This window comes from Leuciscus leuciscus, assembly GCF_965113295.1.
Source record: "Leuciscus leuciscus genome assembly, chromosome: 19".
Classification (NCBI taxonomy): domain Eukaryota; kingdom Metazoa; phylum Chordata; class Actinopteri; order Cypriniformes; family Leuciscidae; genus Leuciscus; species Leuciscus leuciscus.
This window is the reverse complement of record NC_138743.1, coordinates 1,905,397-1,927,452: the sequence shown is the minus strand read 5'-3', so window position 1 is coordinate 1,927,452 and position 22,056 is coordinate 1,905,397. Positions and strand designations below refer to the sequence as shown.

Sequence of the window (22,056 nt, the reverse complement as noted above, 5' to 3'; positions counted from 1 at the left end):
GATGATATAGTCACAATTATTAAACCAGTGCTCTTTAAATGATCTTATTCAAGAACAATTCATTCTGCTCACCTGAACGGCCATGGAAACAGAGCGCCCTGTATTCATGGGTTTCATCAGGTCCCTTTCCACAGGTGTATTAATCAAGCACAATGCAGTCTGCATTCATAATCTAGGTGCTTGATTTTATACACCTGTGGAAAGGGACCTGATGAAACCCATGAATATCCGCGTAATACAAAAATCGGTCCATCAATGAATTCTCTCAATTGAATTAAAATATAAACTGCTGGGATGACCGTATTTTATCTCTGTGACATACTGTTATCACTCAACTAAATAACGTTTGAATTCGTTTAAAACGTTATATAAACATAATCAGTGATTTAACAAAGTAGATGGATTTAACCAATTGTCTCTGATTTAACTCCTGATTTCACTGCAAAACAGAAGAGGGCAGTGTATGCACAAGGCTTGCGTAGAAAACAAGAAAAGATAAAGGAGTTGCCTTTTGCCTTTACGTTTTTATAATATAATGACATATTGTTAATAAATAGTTTATACAATTAAATATACGCATATATACCGCGAAAAAATAAATGTTAAATTCCCAAGTACGTTGTTATGTGACGTCGAGCCGAGGGGGAACGTCAGTTACTCCGTACGTCACAGTCACGTGGTAACATTTGAAATTGAACCTCGAATGCACAACAGACAGACAACACTTCTCTGCGCTTTAAGCAACTTCGCCGAAACAGAAATATTTGATGATTTTCGGAGGTACAGACATGATTTTTACAACTTCTAAATGTATACGACTCGCAAATATAATGTTTTGTTGATTTGAAAATGATTTGCTATTATCTGTCGCTGTGAGGCCAGCTGTCAGGAATACTAACCTATCCTACTCATGTTTTATACATAATCATTTTAGTATTCTGATTACAAATAACCTTCGTTGCATATGCTACTGGATTTATTATATCACAGGAAACATCGCACAGGATAGATGGCTTTAGGGTTTGAGCAATCAAAACGCGTGAAGATGGATGAACTTTCGTCTCACATTTGGAGGTGAGCAATGTGCTAAAGATGATCCATTTGTTCATGATGTTTTCATTGTAACTTAAGTGATTTTTCATGAGTGTTGTTTTGTTTTGGGTCGTTTGTCACACACACACACACACACACACACACACACACACACACACACACACACACACACACACACACACACACACACACACACACACACATCATTGTAGTGAAGTCTACATTTGTAACTTTGTAATCTAACCTGCCGAAACCAAATAAGATTAAGAATAAGTTTATAGTAAATATATTTTAATCATGTGTATTTTATATTATATCTAAATAATTGTTCATGTGTCCTAATTTGAATTCCCTTATTAAAAAATAACGTTTTAGTTTACAATAGTATGTTTTTTTGTTTTTGCACAGAAGTCAAAGGGCTTATTTATACATTGTTCATGTTAAACGTTCTTCTATTATTATTATTATTATTAGTAGTATTATAAATATTACTACTTGTTTCAGAATGTTCAAAGAACATTTAAAATAGAGCTCAACCAATAGTGGATTTTACCGATAACGATAACCAGATTGGTCTATGCCGATAACTGATCAATCGATTCAAAAATATGAAAGTATTATGTATTAACTAAGACACGACTTTAAAATGTAAAAATGTATTAGTGAATATTGAAATCAAGAAATTAACAATACGTTTAGGCTATTAACCAAAGTTAATGTTACAAACTGGACTCTTATTGTAAAGTGTTACTATGTCATATAGGCCTAAATCCAAACATTAATGCTAAAAAAATGGCCACCTTTATAACTACACAACGGCCAGAGCATTGGAATTAGACACATGTGTATATTGTATGTATACTCTCACACTTTATTTGCTTTGATTTTACAACACTTGATGATTATCTAATCAAAATATGTTAGTGACAAAAAAAAAAAAAAAAAAAAAAAAAAAAATGAAATCGAACTCATGATTTGTTTGTATGTTTCAGTCGGCAGCATGTCAATACACATTGCTTTCTCATGTCACTAGCTATATATAAAGCTAGTATAGCTATCTTCGCTGCGTAACGAATGCATTAAAGCGATCAGCTGGTGTGTTTTGTTTTTGAGGTATTAATTGTTAGCGTCCTCTCAGCCTCGACGGCAAACACACTGCTGTTCTTTCTCTGCTAGAGCAGCATCTAGTCAACAAATAACTTCATAATGATATGAAAACACGTACGGTAGTGTACTGTATATTATACCGTTTTATTTTCCGTTTTAAATCCACATCTGAAGTGTCCCGCTTTGTGCAGTGTGTCAAAACAAACTCCACGAGGCGTCAGTGATAGTTTTTATTTTGCCTCTTCCAGTTATCAGTGGAATGTTCCTTTAAAGTCCCCCTGTAGTCAACATTTCTATCCCTTTAAACTCATCTCTAATCACCAAAATGAAATATTTAAATGTTTTTTCCTTGAAAGAAATTCTTCATGCCTTAAAATATCTTGAGTGTAACTCGACACCCTTGCCTTATTTAATATGCGCGGTTCTATGAATATGCAAATTCACCCCGCCTCCACTCACTCACTCAGCTCAGAGATCCACTGGTTGACGATCACACGTTGATCTGATTGGTTACAAGGTAGTTTGTGACGTCAGAAACACCAGCGATTTCAAAGCGTGTGTTTGAGACTGTCTTTGGTTCACTGCAGTTTTAAGGAGGAAATACTCAGCAATGGTGTCGACTTATGAACTTACACATGCTTTGTCTTAAAGCGTATTAAACACACCACATAGATATATAAACAACATTTAAAGCTGGATTTTCACCACAGGGGGACGTGGGACATTAATGTTTGCATAACCAAGAAAAAAACGTTCAGAGAACATTCTGAAAAAAAAAAAAACGTTGGCAAAATGTTCTTAGAACATGTTTTTGTTGTTGTTGGACTGTAACTAGTACTTCAGTTCATCCCATATATTGGTCTGTGACTGTTTTATTTTAACTTGTGTAATCGTGAGACTTTGCGTTTCCACCACAGCGCTCCGGCGGAGACTGCTCTCCCGTCCCAGAGGATTCCGACTCCAGAAGAACAGGCTTCCCAGCAGGAGGATCACGTGCAGATCATGTACTGCAAAGATCAGGTGTACCAGGGAGACGTGGAGTTCAGCTTGGAAGAGCTTCGTGCGCAGCGCTACTACAGGGCTTTGAGTGGTGTGTGTGTGTGTTTTATACAGCATGTCTGATGTTAGGTGTGTTTGATGCTGCCTTTAATCAAGTGTGGAATCAGAAATGTTTTAACTAAACCCATTCGCTGCATCTGAAGTCAAAAAGAGGATATGCACTGACGTCACTTTCCCGCGGGAACACATTCCCTCAGCCGGACTGAGTGGCAGAAGAGCTGATGCGTGACTGGATTTAATAGGAGAAACTGAAAACACCAGTAAAACAAACGATTATCAGTTTAAACTAAAGCTTGGACTCGATATAGTGTTTCTTACGACTCACCAAAGATCCAGTGATCATTGATATTGACATGCAGCAGGAATCCTGTATCCTGACATTTATATGAGCCTGATTTCCACGCCGGGGAAATACATAAAGCAGATTTGCCTGTGAACGCTTTATATAAATACAATATAGGTCTAAATCCAGGTGATCACTTATTATAATGTTATATTTATCATCATATCGTCCAGCCCTAAAACAGCCCACTGTTTATTTAAAAATGTCCAATTTTGCAGAATATATGATGTTAAGTATTTAATTGAGTTGTCAATACAATATATAACAATTAGGGGTGTGCGATATACTGTATATCGTCCGCGATAATATCGTCATTGTTTTTTAAATGATATGCAATCTGACATTATCGAGTATATCCCTCACAAAAACACACCCAGACCACGCACGCATGCTAGTTCACACTAGTGTGTGTGTGAAAGTGTGTGTGTGTGTGTTTTAAATGTCTATAGTTTTGTTTAAAACTAGATTAAAGTCGCATCTCTTCAGCCAGGCATTCATATAATCCCACAGTTCAAACTACAATCCGGCCTCTAGCTCATAAATGCCAGAGGAGAACTGGCCCCCGACTGAGCCTGGGTTCTCCCAAGGTTTTTTTTTCTCCATTAGGTCACCTGATGGAGTTTTAGGACACCATTAGGTCACTTGATGGAGTTTTTCGGTTCCTTGCCACTGTTGCCTTTGGCTTGCTCAGTTGGGGATATTTTGGGGATATTTAATTTAATTTTATCAATCAATAAATTCCTCTTGAAATAAACTTTGTTGTATTATTTAAATGTAATACTGTGAAGCTGCTTTGATACAATCTGTATTGTGAAAAGCGCTATACAAATAAACTTGACTTAAAAAAAACTAAAAATCTGTTTTAGTTATTACTAAATTAAGTCAAACTAAATGACAATGAGAAATGTTGCTTTAGCAATTAGCTGAAATCAAATAGATTTAAGATTTATATATATTTAATTTCAGTTAGTGTGTCTTTTATGGTTTTAGTTAACTATAATAAGCCTTGATTAGACCGTATAGCATTTTAATTTGATTTTACATTTTTACCTGTGCAGAAAAGGCCTCACACATCAACAAAATAAAGCAGGAACTGCAGCTTCAGATCGAGCAGAAGCAGAGACTCATTCAGCAGAGGATCAGCACAGCTCCGCAACAGGTACAGCATGCCTTATACCCAATATCTGACCAGAGAAATAAGGGACAGTAAATGATGAAAGAACTTGAAGTTTCAGGTGAAGGATCCCTTTAAAGGGATAGTTCTCCCAAAAGTGAAAATTAGCCCATGATTTACTCACCCTGAACTCATCCTAGGTGTATATGACATTCTTCTATCAGACGAATACAATCAGAGTTATATTAATAAATGTCCTGGCTCTTCCAAGCTTTATAATGGCAGTGAATGGCCGTGAATTTTTTTAAGTCCACCAAAGTGCATCTGTCCATCATAAAAGTGCATCTGTCCATCATAAAAGTGCATCTGTCCATCATTCAAGTCAAGTATATTTGTATAGCGCTTTTCACAATACAGATTGTATCAAAGCAGCTTCACAGTATTAAATTAAAATAATACAACAAGGTTTGTTTCAAGTGGAATTTATTGATTGATCAAATTAAATTAAATATCCCCAAAATATCATCTGTGCATCTGTCAAAAGTGCATCTGTCCATCATAAAGTGCTCCACAGGCTCTGGTGGGTTAATAAAGTTCTTCTGAAGTGAAGCGATGCGTTTGTGCAAGAAAAATATCCACATTTAAAACTTAATCGACTAAAATAACTAGCTTCCGGACCGGCAGACGGGTGTATACTTTGATGACCTTCAAAACAGAAACAGCCATTCACTGCCATTATAAAGCTTGGAAGAGCCAGGACATTTTTCAATATAACTCCGACTGTGTTCGTCTGAAAGAAGAATGTCATACACACCTAGGATGACTTCAGGGTGAGTAAATCATGGGCTAATTTTCATTTTTGGGTTAACTATCCTTTTAACTATGTTTTGCATTTTTAAAAGGGAGCTTTCAGACACACACCAGCATAAGTCTGGCTCCTGTTTTAACAGTGTGATTTTTAATTCTTTGTCTAGATCGTTGACGAGGAGTCCGGCTCTTCTTCTGCTGGTGCGTGTGAACCTGCCGCCCCTGTTGTGAAACGAGCTCCATTCGTCATTTACAGCGATCAGGAAGAAGGGCATGAGGTTCAGAGGTCAGCTCTTATAATGCTTTAAGAAAGACTTTTTTTTATTTTTTTTTATTTATTTTTTTATCCCTATGGAAAAAATCCTCCTGGAACCGACACTGCTGGGGTTGGGTTGGGTTGAGTTGAGTTGCGACGTTCTTCTGTTATAGGACAACTTAGTTTGAATAAACGAGCAGACACTTATTTGCTACTTGATCGCTTAAATTAGTGTTCAATGTTGTTATCGATAGAGATACGCGGCTGGGGTATTAATTCATCCGCAACCGCATCACAAAACTCATCATCCGCACCAACGTTTTTTGACCAAATTTCAAAGCCGCACCCGCCTGCCATCCGCTGATTGTTTTGCGGTCTATGGACGATGCAATGCTCTGCTGATGCGAGCCACAAGAAAGCCCTTGTCTGTTCTAGAAAGAATGCAGCAAAGGTATTTGATGCTAATTAATAGCATCAAATAGGCCTACGCTGAGTTTCATTCATTTACGATGAGATCACAATGCAAGTGAACGCGGCGCACCGGCGCCTCCATGTCACGGTTATTATATTGTCTCTGCTATATTTGCTTTTTGTTTATTAAATACATGCAATTGGTTGATGAAACATTTATTAAAGGGGACCTATTATGCCCCTTTTCACAAGATGTAAAATAAGTCTGATGTCCCCAGAGTGTGTATTTGAAGTTTTAGCTCAAAATACCCAACAGATCATTTTTTACAGCATGTTTAAATTGTCATTTTTTGGGGCACATAAAAACGTGCTGTTTTAGTGTGTGCCCTTTAAATGCAAATAAGCTGCTGCTGCTGCACGGCACAGGGGGCGGAGCTTCATGAGCTCGCGCTCAGTCTCTCAGGACAATTTCATATCACGGAATGATGATGATAATATCAGAAACTCTCAGTAACGGTGTTCATTTCGACCCGGAGTCGGACAATAATGCCTACAGAGTCAGAGTGCTGTATGGAGATGGAACAGGTATAGTTTAGTAGTTTAATTACAGTTATAACGTATTTGTCATCTACTTGTATGTATCCACTATTAATAGCCGACAAGTCTGCTGTTTCGGACCAGGTCAGAATGATGATCAAACATATACTGATGAGTTTAATAAAGTTTATTGTACATAACACAAAAGATGAAGCGTCAGTTTTACTCCAGAAAATCACCGTAAGAGCTTGTGCGCAAGTACATAAACGAATTTCGGTAGAGTTGAGGGAGCATTTTCTTTAAAAACTAAATAATTCCACCTCGTCTTCAGCGGCTGCCTCAGATTTCGGGAGTAAATAGAGAGAGCTATGTGGATTAATACATCCAGCCACACAACACCTACAACGCTTGGGAGACATTCTCGTCAGTACAACTCACTGTGAACTCGATCAGGGCGGGTCTATGTTAGAATGGCAGTGTCTGTCAACACTCGTGGGCGGGGCCTGTGCTAGTGACGTCACTAAAACAGCATTCTGAAAACAGGTCGTTGGGAGACACTGCTGATGATTTATGGGGATTAATAAAAAAGGAGTGAGTGGATTTTTATCACTATTGGGTGGTTGTGTACACACACTGCCAACACACATTTATGTCCAAACAGCATGCAAAAGTGAATTTTGCATAATAGGTCCCCTTTAAAATGAAGATAAAATTTGTACAAAACGAAATTCGCTTTAAAGAAAGGCTTTCTACAAAGCAAAACTTAATGAAGTGGTAAAAACCATGTCTCCTGATATATTGTGCATCTTATGATCCTATCTTTTATTACAATTATTTTTGAGCTAAAAAGTAATACACATATACACACTGTATGTTTTTTTTTTTATCAAACATGTTTAGGGTCAGTCAAGGGGTAATTAAACTGCACGATCAGTTATCTTATCGGTAATGATACGTTGTTTATTATTGCAAATGTTTATTGCTAATGTTTATTATTGCAAATGTTTTTCATTTGTTTAATAAATCTCATAATGATGGCACATCACTATATCATAGTCATAGCTTTTATCTCAAATGATTGGCGGTCGGTCAGGGGGCACTTGGCAAAGAATCAAATACAGTTGGAAACGACGTAGACTATTAATAACAGACTGTGAACAATTGTTTTTAATTAGTAGCCTATTTAAATATTCTCTATGATGATAAATGTTTGTAAAAAATGTTTTAATAACACGGTTTTGGCGGTTATCGAGTTCTAATGACGGTGTTCAACTATAACCGTCGGTCTCACGGTTATATATTAACCGTCACACCCCTACACGTCATCTTACCTGAGTGTTCCTTGGCGAATATTTCAATATTAACACGAGAGGAGTGGAATAAAGAAAGTGTTTAGCAGGACTGATATTCAAAACGGTAAGCTCGCACTACTTTGTTTACGGTTTGTGTATCTGCAGCGTCGGTTTCCCTTTTTGAATGATGAATAGAGATGAATATATCTGCAGAAATAGACAGTCGTCTCACTTACACGCAGGCGCAGATCACGCATTCTAGCTGACAGTCGGCAGTAGTTCTCTCGGTGTGTTCAAGTGCAGGTTTTTACCCCGACGCGAGGCGACAACACAGTCTGCTTTCATCAGCGCTAGTTCGTCTGAGTTGAGTTGAGTTGAGTTGAGTTATTTGCATTTAAATGTTTCTCTGATCTTTTTGCTGATGTTTTTTCTGTGGTGTGTTCAGGAGGAGTTCAGTGAGTCGAGAGGAGCACACGCATCAGAGTGAGTCTCTCCTGTCTGTAACACACTGTGTGTGTGTGTGTGTGTGTGTGTGTGTGTGTGTCTGTATTCAGGTGAAGTTCCTGTGCTAAACACGTCTGTGTGTGTGTCTGTGTGTGTTCAGGTGAAGTTCTTGTGCTAAACGTGTGTGTGTGTTCAGGTGGAAGTGACTCTCGACAGCAGAAAACAGCCACAGCAAAACCATTCAGCGCTTCTGATGAGAACAGACAGACACACAGACCGTGAGGACACCAGCTGGCCTTTCTTTCTTTCTTTCTTTCTTTCTTTCTTTCTTTCTTTCTTTCTTTCTTTCTTTCTTTCTTTCTTTCTTTCTTTCTTTCTTTCTTTCTTTCTTCCATTTTATCATTGATCTTTCTTGTATCACTCTTTTATATTGTTCTTCCTTTCTATAAATTCTATCTTTCATCATCCGTTTATCATTCTTTTTTAATCGTTTTTTCTTTCTTTTTATCTTTTTTCACTTCTATCTTTCTTTTATCATTCTTCCTTTTTATCGTTCATTCTTTTTTGCATTCTGTCTTTATATTGTTCATTCTTTCTTAAATTTTTTGTTCTTTCTTTCTTTCTTTCTTTCTTTCTTTCTTTCTTTCTTTCTTTCTTTCTTTCTTTCTTTCTTTCTTTCTTTCTCCAATCTCCTTTTTCCTCTCTTTCTAGTTCTTTTGTTTGTTCTTTTTGTCATTCCCTTTTAGTTTTTTGTGTTTGTTTTATTCTTTCTTTTCCCTCCTTGGCCGCTCTGTCCACTCTTTCATTTAATCAAGATGTTTTCTCTGCAATTTCAGATCCTCTTCGGCAAACCGTGTATCTCTGAAGCTGCCGACCTCGAGTCTGAAAGTGCCGAAGTCAAAAGCAGAACTCTCCGCTGACAGAGTGAGATCAGCGTTCCTACAGGGAGTAGTTCACTTTAAAATGAACATTAGCCCATGATTTACTCACCCTGAACTCATCCTAGGGGTGTATATGAAGAGTTCAGATGCAAAAGCCTCTAAGTGCCATCTGAAATTTTCTTCTAGAATGATCATTTTTATAAAGCTTGTATATTTAAGTTAAGTAATTTCACTTAAATGACAATTAATAGGTAATTTGCATTGCAATTTAAGTGAAATTATTGAACTTAAATATACAAGCTTGATAAAAATGATCATTCTAGAAGAAAATTTCAGATGGCACTTAGAGGCTTTTGCATCTGAACTCTTCATATGCCATTCTACTTTCAGAAGTACACAGAGTTATATTAAAAAATGTCCTGGCTCTTCCAAGCTTTATAATGGCTGTGGATCGCAACCGACAGATTGAAGCTCAAAAACATGCATCTATCTATCCGTCATAAACGAACTTCACTAATAAAGGCCTTCTGAAGCAAAACCATGAGTTTGTGTAAGAAAAATATTAATATTTTAAACTTTATAAAGCAAAATAAATAACTTCCAGCCAAAAGAACATACGGAACATACAGTCTAACTTTTTACACTTAAGTGTAAAGCGCAACTTAAGCGAGTGATGCGACATACTGCTGATATTTACGCTACGCCATTATGCACTACACACACACATACACACTCACTACTCACACTCTCACACACACTCACTAATCACACTCTCTCACACACACACACACACACACACACACTCACTCACTCACTCACTCACTCACTCACTCACTACTCACACTCTCACACACACTCACTAATCACACTCTCTCACACACACTCACTACTCACACACACACTACGCCACTTCTGACGGCACGAGTTGCGCTTCAGGCGTAAGTGGAATCCGTATGTTCGTTTGGCCGGAAGCCAGAATTTTACTTTGTAAGTTGTAACGTGTTAAATATGGATATTTTTCTTACACAAACTCATGGTTTTGCTTCAGAAAGCCTTCATTAACCCACAGGAGCCGCGTGAAGTTCGTTTATGATGGATGGATGCACTTTTATGAGCTTCAATCTGTTGGTTGCTATTCATTGCCATTATAAAGCTTGGAAGAGCCAGGACATTTTTTTATATAACTCTGATTGTGTTCGTCTGAAAGAAGAAAGTCATATACACCTAGGATGAGTTCAGGGTGAGTAAATCATGGGCCAGTTTCACAAAGATAGACTTTGACTATGGCTTATATATAGTAGATAGTCAGACTTCAGATAGACATCTAAATCAGACCGTTGCACAAAGCATTTAAGACTCTGACTATCTTAAGTAGGACTACACTGCAATGCATTCTAGGTAAAATAAGACACTTTTCAAAACAAAAAACATGGCGGATCGAGTAAGCACATTCAACCGCTCAGTGCAGTTTACCCCAGCGGATAATATGTGTTTGTTGGAGGAGTATAACAGTTACAAGGACATTTTACTTGGGGAATTTAGCGGAGAATGTAGTAACAAGAAGAAATGTTTAAATTATGAGCCATTTTCCCTTTTCTTTTGGCTGTTTATAATGTAACTGATTGTTACTGCTGGTTGCCAAGGTAACAGAGTCTGAGACCTAAGTCAGCCTGGGGCTAAGGTGTCTGGGGGGTAAGTTAGCCTGGGGGTAAGGTGTCAAATTTTTTTGGTCTAAATTAAGTCAGTCTTTATTTTTGTGAAAATGAGCCCCATGAGCTAATTTTCATTTTAAAGTGAACTAGCCCTTTCAGTTTCTTCTCAGTGTTTGTAATTAAAGTGTTCCTGTCAGTAATCACGGTGCCTTCATTAGCAGGACTCGTCCATCTCTCGCTGTGAGGAAGCCATCGTCAACGGCCACTGGAATAAGACTCTGTGCCGGAGTCCAGACGACACGTGTGAGTTCGCTCGTGCCACTCATCTCGCTTCAACTCCATTCGGTGGAGTCGAGAGGCAGAAACTCCCGGAGAACCCAGAATCCACTAAAGCACCAAGCTCTACCATGAGCCCTGAGGAGAACAAGCTCAGGTACTCCAGGTGCTTAAAGTGCTTACATTTTACTGTTTTTATTATTGAGCTCCCCAGACAGCAACATAGTGTCGGCCCAGATCCAGCCCACATCTGGTACATGTGGATTCAACGCGTACCAGATGTGGGCCGGATCTGGGCCGACACTTTGTTGCTGTCTGCAGAGTTCGTACAAGGCGCTTGGAGTACTTAATTTTACTTTTTGAAAAAAAAATTGGTGTAGAAACAATTTTCACAAATAATTACAAGGAAACTTCAAGTAACACTAGAAAGACCAGAATAGTATTTTCTTGTAAAACGTACTCCAATAATCTATACTCAGTCCCTATACTGTAATGAACACATTGGATGAAGTTAAGAAATCCACTATCAGACTATGACATTTATAAAACACTAAAATACTTTTTTATTTAAAGGTGCCCTAGAATGTGAAATTGAATTTATCTTGGCATAGTTAAATAACAAGAGTTCAGTACATGGACATGACATACAGTGAGTCTCAAACACCATAGTTTTCTCTTTCTTATTTAAATCTCGTTTTTGAAAAACACCCCTGAAAAACAGGCGAATCTCCACATAACACCGACTGTGACGCAACAGTCGGGATCATTAATATGTACGCCTCCAAAAATTAGCATATGCCAGCCCATGCTCAGTGCCAGGCGAAACTGCACAGCCGAATCATCAGAAGTTCTGCAGGTGAAGAAACAAGCAGGAGGAGGATCATAGGGAAAATGGCAGATCTATCTATAATCGGATACCGCTACAGTTTAATTCGAAGTTGTTAGTTGCTCTGCCCATTTCACCACGGACTGTTTTTCTAACCTGGAACAATATCAAGCAGCCAGGCTTCTCTCGGCGTCTCAAACGGACGAAGGGGGCAATTTCAACTAACGTTATATTCCCGCAAGCGGTAAGTAGTGATTTTATTAACGATAATTTACACTGTGTTATCTAGATCCAGCGCGATATTGTTTTTTCCTCGAGAGACATCATGGCTTGCAAACGAGCGAACGAAGCATGGCAGTTGCTCAGTGTTTGGATGTACAGTACAAATGAACACAAAAGTATTTTTTTAGCTCCTTCATCCGTGCCTCTGAAGAACCAGTGGGTTATGTGAATTTCTGATGTGTAATTGTTCAAGTTCAGACAGATAATCTTTCTCTCAAAGTCGTTCAACACTGTTTATGCATCAGTAAATCGCGTTGCAGTGATAAGATCTTCATTCACGCGATCAACAGGCTGTCATCTGCTCAATGCTCATCTGCAACCTTTTATGTGATGGGAATAGATCTAAATACTTAAAAAACTTCTCATGATTCGTTAATCCCGATAGCTGTAATAGTAAAAACGTATAAAAGCTGTAATAGTAAAAGTTTTCCAGATAGCTCTACATGTAATGCCAGATATTTCATATGCAAGCATGTCAGCCAATCACAGCAGTGGGCAACAACACTGAAGTCTCACAGCAGACACGCCCCTTCAAACAGAGCGTTCAAATCAATAGATGAAATCAGGCTAGGAAATATGCCTTTTATTTCTAAATTATAACCAATTTTGATCTAAAAAACATACTAACATTATAAGGGCACCCCAGGAAACATTATAAAATAATAAAATAATCCATTCTACGGCACCTTTAAGGAAGTAAATACTAGGGGTGGATGAAATGGCCAAAATCTTATTTCACAATATGAGAAATTTTATTTCATGATAATGAGATACTACAGAAATGTAATGATCGTATTATCACGCAAATGCGGATCATATTTTCATGCTGTGATATAAACCATATGGCAAAATTTCCAATTTTTGTATAGTCGCCACAATATATATATTTACATGATGCGCATCCTTTGTAAATACATGTCTTGCATTACATTTAAATTTTTTACATTTATGCATTTTGCAGATGCTTTTATCCAAAGTGACTTGCATTGCATTGAAGGCGCACATTTTTATCAGTTCATGCATTCTGCAAATCAATCCCATGAGCTTGTGTTGCTAGTGCGCCACGCTGTTACATTTGATTTCATGTTACAGTATTTTTAATGGCTAATTATGACAAATCTTGATTAGAATCTCACTCTGACTTTGGTTTGTCCATGCTTTGTGTTCATAGTCCTATCCTAGAGATCAGTCAGGACTTGGGCGGCACTTCCTTTGCTAACTTTTCCCAGGATCCCATGAAACGCTTTAATGACATGGAGATCAGCCGAGCTGTGGAGGGACCAGAGACTGTGCTGGAGAACGGTGGGAAATAAAGCTCACAGTTTAGAGTTTATATGGTCTCTTAGTGAAACTAGATCTGTTTTAGAGCTGCACAATTAATTGTTAAAAGATCGCAATCGAAGTTAAATCACCTTTGAGATTAACTTGACGCTTCAAATAAAGATGGTATCATTACATCGTTACACCAGTAGGTGGAGACAAGAGACTGTTAAAAATGTGTTTGTCATTGAATCATTCACTCAAGAGATTCGTTTAAAAACACTGATTCATCCAGTAATGAAACAAGTGAACTCTTAATCGACCATAACTCCAGTAAACTATGGAGTGCCGCAGGGATCTGTATTAGGCCCTCTGTTATTCTCAATATATATGATGCCACTTGGAAATATTATAAGGAAACATGGAATTAGTTTCCATTGTTATGCTGATGACACTCAAATATATATTTCATCACGGCCGGATGAAAACGCTAAATTTTCCAAATTGACAGACAGAGTGTGTTAAAGATATAAAAGATTGGATGATGCGTAATTTTCTTTTATTAAATCCAGACAAGACCGAGGTAATACTTATCGGTAGGGTTGGGTACCGGTTCCGACGTAAACGGTAGTAACGAGACCGAATAAGAACGCAACTTTCGGTGCCTGATTTCGGTGCCTGACTTTTTTCACCGCCCCCTATAAAACATCTCGCGGCACGAATGATCCAATAACAAAACATCTCCAGTTAACCAGCAGAGAATTCATTTAATTCGTTTGTTAAATAAGAGACGATCTAGCGCTGAACTGTGTTTTTTAAATCAAGTCATCAAAGTGCTCGTTGCCGCTGCGATCAGTGGTGCGAAAACAGTGTTTTCTCTTGTGGCTCGCGCACACCACACTTTCTTCACTCGGACGCGCGCTTTAATACGTTGCAGAGATCGATCTATTTATGAGGTGCCGTCTATATGAGTATGTGTGCGGAGAGTTTGTGTGTGCGTGCTCGCGTCTCAGATGAGTATGTGCGCGAGTTTGTGTGTGTGTGTGTGCTCGCGTCTCAGATGAGTATGTGCGCGAGTCTGTGTGTGTGTGTGTGTGTGCTCGCGTCTCAGATGAGTATGTGCGCGAGTTTGTGTGTTTGTGTGTGTGTGCTCGCGTCTCAGATGAGTATGTGCGCGAGTTTGTGTGTGTGTGTGTGTGTGTGTGCTCGCGTCTCAGATGAGTATGTGCGCGAGTCTGTGTGTGTGTGTGTGTGTGCTCGCGTCTCAGATGAGTATGTGCGCGAGTTTGTGTGTTTGTGTGTGTGCTCGCGTCTCAGATGAGTATGTGCGCGAGTTTGTGTGTGTGTGTGTGTGTGTGTGCTCGCGTCTCAGATGAGTATGTGCGCGAGTCTGTGTGTGTGTGTGTGTGTGCTCGCGTCTCAGATGAGTATGTGCGCGAGTTTGTGTGTGTGTGTGTGCTCGCGTCTCAGATGAGTATGTGCGCGGAGAGTTCCGCGCGTCTTGTGTGTGTGTGTAGAGTTTGCGTGTGTGTGCGTGAGCGACTTTAGATGTGACGTTGACGTTGTGCATTTCATATAGTTGGAGCATTCAGCAGTACATGTATGTGTGACTACTTAGTATATGTGTATGCAAGCGTTTTATGTGTGCGTGAATGAAGTTCGATTTAAGCCCTAGACGGCGCCTCATATCTATTTGTTCTGGTGAAATCACAAAATATAATGCACACGAAGTGTCCCTGCTTGATATACAACCACTGATGAGCATAATCGGTAAAAAAAAAAAAAAAAACTACGAATGCGGATTAGAACCCAAAACCTCTTGACTAAAGTTCAAGTTCAGCTGCAGTGTTCCTCTTCGGGTAAGTCTAGTATTTTAATGCCAACTGCAAATCTTGCATATCAAGTATGAAGTATATCAAGTAAATTTATATGAGGCTATACTATGTGTGTTAAATATTTCTGCTCAGTGTCAGATATTTCTCTGTTTTGTAAAAGTCTATAATATATAATATGTAATATAATATATTATATAAATAATATGAGAAGACAAAATTTTGATCTTAACTTAAGTGTTTTCGGCTACATCAGTAGCCTTTTAAATGGCACAATTTTTAATTTAATCAGAAATCAGAAAATCTTTTTCAGAAAACACACACAGGTATTATTTTTTTGATAAAGTGTGTGCGGTATTTCGTTTTCTTAAGTACCGGTTTAAGAACCGTTTAAGCACCGGAACCGTTTGAAAAATACCGAGTAGGTACTGGTATCGGATAAAACCCAACCAATACCCAACCCTACTTATCGGTTCAAAAAACCGCCCACAAAACCTCGCACAATACAACTTTAACATCATAGGATGTCCTGTTACTTTATCCTCTACAATAAAAGACCTGGGTGTTATACTCGATTGCAACCTGTCTTTTGAAAATCATATTTCATATGTTACAAAAACAGCCTTTTTCCACCTTAGAAACATTGCTAAGCTACGTAATATGCTATCAGTTTCTGATGCAGAAAAGTTAGTTCATGCATTCATGACCTCGAGACTGGATTACTGTAATGCTTTATTAGCTGGTTGTCCTGCATCCTCAATAAACAAGCTACAGTTAGTCCAAAATGCCGCCGCTAGAGTTCTTACGAGATCAAGAAAATATGATCATATAACACCGATTTTATCATCACTGCATTGGTTACCTATAAAGTTCCGTATTAATTACAAGGTATTGCTACTGACTTATAAAGCCCTAAACGGCTTAGCTCACGTCTATTTAACGGATCTTCTATCGCCCTATAATCCATCGCGCTCTTTAAGATCACTAAATTCAAGGCTTTTGGTCATACCTAGGATATCCAGAACCACCAAAGGAGGGAGAGCATTTTCACATTTGGCTCCAAAACTCTGGAATAGTCTTCCTGATACTGTTCGTTGCTCAGACTCGCTCTCCCAGTTTAAAACTAGATTAAAGTCGCATCTCTTCAGCCAGGCATTCATATAATCCTACAGTTCAAACTACAATCCGGCCTCTAGCTCATAAATGCCAGAGGAGAACTGGCCCCCGACTGAGCCTGGGTTCTCCCAAGGTTTTTTTTTCTCCATTAGGTCACCTGATGGAGTTTTAGGACACCATTAGGTCACTTGATGGAGTTTTTCGGTTCCTTGCCACTGTTGCCTTTGGCTTGCTCAGTTGGGGATATTTTGGGGATATTTAATTTAATTTTATCAATCAATAAATTCCTCTTGAAACAAACTTTGTTGTATTATTTTAATGTAATACTGTGAAGCTGCTTTGATACAATCTGTATTGTGAAAAGCGCTATACAAATAAACTTGACTTGACTTGACTTTATGAGTGAGTCATTGAATCATTCACTCAAATCGATTTAAAAAAATAAAGTCAAATATACATTTTTAAATAGACTGCAGTAATTAACATTTAGTCAGAACCCTTTAGTAAATTGCATGTTTTGTTTAATTATCTGTTCAGAATCATGGGAGAATCAATGATTCAAAAATTATTCAATTTATCTAGAATCGTCCATCTCTAATCTGTTGGGTTTTGTTTAGATCTTAAAAAAACAAATACATTTTAGGTTCTTTCGTGTGTGTGTGTGTGTGTGTGTGTGTGTGTGTGTGTGTGTGTGTGTGTGTACACAGGTACACAAGAAAGAAACATAAAATGTATTTTTGTTTTTAATATATACATATGAATGATTCAATGACTCGTTCACAAAGGCGTCACTTGTTTCATTACTGGATCCCAGGCACACACTTACACGCTTACATTATCTGGTCATTTTCCCCCGCCCAAAAATATGTTCTATGATATAACATGTTTGTATTTGTGCTCATAGTGTCCGTCACTGAATCAGAGGACGTCTGCAGTCCAGGCGTGAGATCCAGGCTGTGTCAGCAAGCAGACCTGACAACCTTTTCCAGCTTCCACCGTAAAACTGAACTTCTTCCTGACACCGGCGGGGACTTAAATCTTGGTATATGGAAAACTCATGCACAGGTGCATTTATATTGTCAAAATAATGTTTAATAGAATATTCCACACACTTCCAGATGGAGAGACGTTGCTTTACCGCGAGAAGAAGAAAGACTTCACCGTTTACTCGTCCAGCAATGCTACTGTCCTTCTGAAGGTGTCTCTCTCTCTCTCTAGATATATAGATAGATAGATAGATATCTATCTATCTATATATATATACATGGGCGTCGGAAGCAAAAAAAAAGTGGGTGGGTCCTCCCTAAAATGTTACTTACACCATTTCATGTATTCTGATGCCTTTTATAATAAATTTTATTTGTTTAATTTATTTGTTTTAATTAAACAAGTAAACTAAACTCGCATCCACGTCGTGCACAGCTATCCGTGGATTAACCTGCTGATACTATGGTAATTTGCCAACTTAAAGCTGTTATTGATGTTTGCAACGCAATATTTGACTGGAAGAGTACAACGGGCGTTTTTTTCGTCAGTTGCGGCTCGTTGAGAAATATAATGTAGCTATTTCAGCGGAAATGGAGTTTAATTATTTAGGGCATTCCTCAAGTGGAATGGATTTGACTGACGACGCTCTGAAAAGCGAACAGCTATGCGCTGAATGTAAAAGTAAGCGGGTCCAATATCATTGGTCTTAAAAAGTGGGTGGGTCTTGTCCCACCCATATACAATGGTTCCGTCGCCCATATATATATATATATATATATATATATATATATATATATATATATATATATATAAAAATAAATAAACACATTTCTTATATATTTATTTAGTCATTTGTTTATGATTAACTCTGTTTCCATATTTCCTCTTCCTGTACTGTACGCTTCCCTGTTTTCCCGGTTCAGCTGGACTCTTCCTCAGTGCCGTGGGATTTCTTCATCAGCTCGCAGCTCCGAGCTCGACTGTCACATGATCAGCAGGATCGTCTCGTCCAGATCTCCTGCTACGTGTTCGAGAACGGCTGCATGACTCTCTGGAGGAATCCTAACGGAGAGACCATAGAGGTACGTCTCGTCAACTCGTTTTTCTTTTCCTCGTAAACCTTCGCAAGTACAGAAGCTTGTTTCCGCCACAGAATAAAACATTTTAAAAGATAATTCTGACTTTCTATCTGGCAATTCTGACTTTCTATCTCGCAATTCTGACTTTCTATCTCGCAATTCTGACTTTATATCTCACAATTCTGACTTTATATCTGGCAATTCTGACTTTCTATCTCACAATTCTGACTTTCTATCTCGCAATTCTGACTTTCTATCTCGCAATTCTGACTTTATATCTCGCAATTCTGACTTTATATCTCGCAATTCTGACTTTATATCATGCAATTCTGACTTTATATCATGCAATTCTGACTTTATATCATGCAATTCTGACTTTATATCATGCAATTTTGACTTTATATCATGCAATTCTGACTTTATATCATGCAATTCTGACTTTATATCATGCAATTCTGACTTTATATCATGCAATTCTGACTTTCTATCTCGCAATTCTGACTTTATATCTCGCAATTCTGACTTTATATCATGCAATTCTGACTTTATATCATGCAATTTTGACTTTATATCATGCAATTTTGACTTTCTATCTCGCAATTCTGACTTTATATCATGCAATTCTGACTTTATATCATGCAATTCTGACATGTAAGCTCTGAATCGTAAGATGAAAAAGTCGCAATTACCCTTTTTATTTTTTATTCTGTGGCGGAAACAATCTTTTTATACGCAAGTCCTCAATGAAACATTTCTGTTTTCATCTTTCCACCGTTAGGATCTCATCGCTGACCCCATTGCTAGACCGAGTGTTCCACGCTTAGTCCTTCTGTTACTAGAGTTGGTGAAGCAGTTTCACTCCTGTCAGGTGGTCCATGGAGGCCTGAAGCCAGAAACCTTGTACTCTTACCACAGGTACAGGAGTAAAACACATGCACACACAAGCATACGTTTAGTATTGATACCCGTTTCCAAGCCGCTCATCCTGTGTTTGTGGCCGCAGTGGCATCACAGCTGTAGATTTCTCAAACGCAGTGGATCTGCAGCTCCAGAGTGATGTGAAAACTGCACAAGACCTTCCATCGGCACAGGAATACATACAACAGGGTCTTCTGTCAGCTTCTGCCTCGCCTTATCAGGTACATTCATACTCCTCTTTCCTTCCAAATATATCAACACTTTTGACTTTCTCAGTTTGTGTAAATTCACTTTGGGTTCAGGGTATTTATTTTTTCCCACGTCTTGTACAATTATGTGGTTTTGCTTCATTAATACATTGTATGCTTTTTTTTTTCTTGATTTACCCTGAAAGAATGGAAGTGAAATGTGACAACATGCCCCAAAGGTGACAATATGACAGATTAAAATGTTATCTGATCTAATCCAAAAAAATATACAAGACAAACTAAAATATTTTCTCAATAAAATACAATTAACTTTAGTCTTTATTCACCTTATTCTCATGGTTTCTCAATAGAATTCATGAAAGTATAGAATAGAATAGCATAGTTCTAATAGGGGCTCATCGTAACGCAATGTGACAACATGCCCCGCCTGCACACCTGGGGTTTAAACCTGGCGAGTGTTTCTGCTGTCAGATCAGCATTAAACAACCATATCAACTGTTAAATAACACGCATAAGATTAAAATAATATCAGATTTGTCTAATTTTAAATAAACAAAAAACAGAGATGAAAAATTAATTTAAGAAATGTACTTTTGCTATAGTTAAATGTTCAGCGATATCTTTCAAAGATTTTTTAAAAATTTTGGTGCATTTTTTTCTCTCTCTCTATATAGTGTTGATATGGCAACTAGTAAATACACTAAGTTTTGTCATGCTGGCATGTGTGGAAAGGTTCAAACCATGTGTGTTAAAACTATGGCACAGCTGATTGGCTCTGCTGATCCTGCAGCCAATGGGATTGCTTGCTTAACATTTAAATAGTCGGGTTCAGTGTTAGCTTTCAGCTAGTCCTGCAGTGCTAACAGACTCTCTGAACCCCTCCCCCTCCCCAGCTCCACCTGCCTAGATCTGAATCGGGATTTATGTATGTCTGTTTAATTTATGCAGCAGCAGAAATAATCAAGAAGAAGAAAAAACCTAATCTTTAAACTACTTAAGCTGCCGGCTTATGGTTTAGGGTTTGCATCAGTTTGTTCATTTATCTAGCTAATCATTATGAATAATCAAATGTGTTAAAAGCAATAATTGTTGCATTTAATTTTTGTGATTATTTCTGCTCTTGCAACAGGTTGATCTGATTGGCCTTGCAGAAATCGTGCACATTCTGTTGTTTAACCGACCAATGAAAGTAACGCAGGAGAATTCGGCCTGGAGTGTGGATGAATTATCTGGATCTGATCAGAGGTGCGATCAACATTAACTATTAATATTGTACAGACATATGGAGGAACAAACACATGTCCAGGCCATATTTTACCACTTAGACAAAAGAGAGAGTAGACTGAGTGTGAGTGTGAGTGTGAGTGTGAGTGTCTGTGTGCGCTCGTGCGTGCGTGCGCGTGTGTGTCTGTGTTTGCGTGCATGTGTGTGTCTGTGTTTGCGTGCGTGTGTGTGTGCGCGTGTGTGTGCGCGTGTGTGTGCGCGTGCGTGTGCGCGTGCGTGTGTGTGTGTGTGTGTGCGTGCGCGTGTCTGTGTTTGCACGCATCATCATAAGGCAAAAAGACAATTCTCATCACAACAAAAATATTTGGTAACGTTTTAAAATATGGTCCCATTAGTTATTGCATTAATAATGAGCAATACAATTGTTACAATACTTATAAATGTTAGTTAATAAATATACAACTTTTCATTGATAAGTCATTCATGTTTGATCAGGTCCATTAATTAATAACAACAACAGTGATTATTAAAAAAAGAAACAGGTACAACTTTATATTTTAATAATGCATAATGTTGCACTTATAAAGTGATTTATAAGTATTTTTCATTGTTAACTCATATTAACAAATAAAACCTTATTATAAAGTGTTACAAAATATTTAGAGTGAAGTATTTGCACATCTTCATAACCCTTTAAGATATGCACATGAAAATCTATGTTATAGTTTAGTTTGACTCTATTCCAGTATAGATGTTTGTCATTTGTCATGTCTTTCAGCGCTCCTGTAAACTCCTCATGGAAGGACTTCTTCCACATGACTTTGAATCCAGAGCAAAAGTCTTCTTCGCTGGTTTTGTCCGACCTCATCAGTCATGTGACCGACAGCTTATGAATATCGGATGTTAAGTCATGTTACACTATTTTATTGTAAAATAAGGCCATGTTCTTTTCACTCCATGTGAAACTGTGACTATGGAATTAATGTTATATATTGTTCTTTATACACGTTAATAAACTATTTTCACAATGTAGGCTTGGGTGTTTTTTTGTTTTTTATTCATAATAAGAAAATCTCAGTGATTGAGGCATA

At 38.0% G+C, this 22,056-nt stretch overlaps 1 protein-coding gene across 3 annotated transcripts; it reads left to right on the top strand.

The window, feature by feature from the left end:
* The first annotated feature begins 645 nt into the window (after window positions 1-645).
* Window positions 646-21,997, top strand: bub1ba (BUB1 mitotic checkpoint serine/threonine kinase Ba). 3 transcript variants are annotated; one of them, XM_082147200.1, is made up of 17 exons: window positions 646-780; window positions 991-1,074; window positions 3,078-3,250; window positions 4,621-4,721; window positions 5,651-5,769; window positions 8,425-8,462; window positions 8,620-8,701; window positions 9,260-9,347; window positions 11,178-11,398; window positions 13,512-13,642; window positions 17,453-17,590; window positions 17,667-17,746; window positions 18,459-18,617; window positions 19,393-19,529; window positions 19,618-19,753; window positions 20,871-20,986; window positions 21,744-21,997. In XM_082147200.1, the coding sequence occupies exons 2-17, from the start codon at window positions 1,010-1,012 to the stop codon at window positions 21,856-21,858; spliced, it is 1,899 nt and encodes a 632-aa protein (XP_082003326.1). In that variant the 5' UTR covers window positions 646-780; window positions 991-1,009; the 3' UTR covers window positions 21,859-21,997. The 3 variants fall into 3 exon arrangements, with proteins under 3 accessions (XP_082003326.1, XP_082003327.1, XP_082003325.1); XM_082147201.1 differs by having other exon boundaries at window positions 11,175-11,389; XM_082147199.1 differs by having other exon boundaries at window positions 11,175-11,398.
* The last annotated feature ends 59 nt before the right edge of the window (window positions 21,998-22,056 follow it).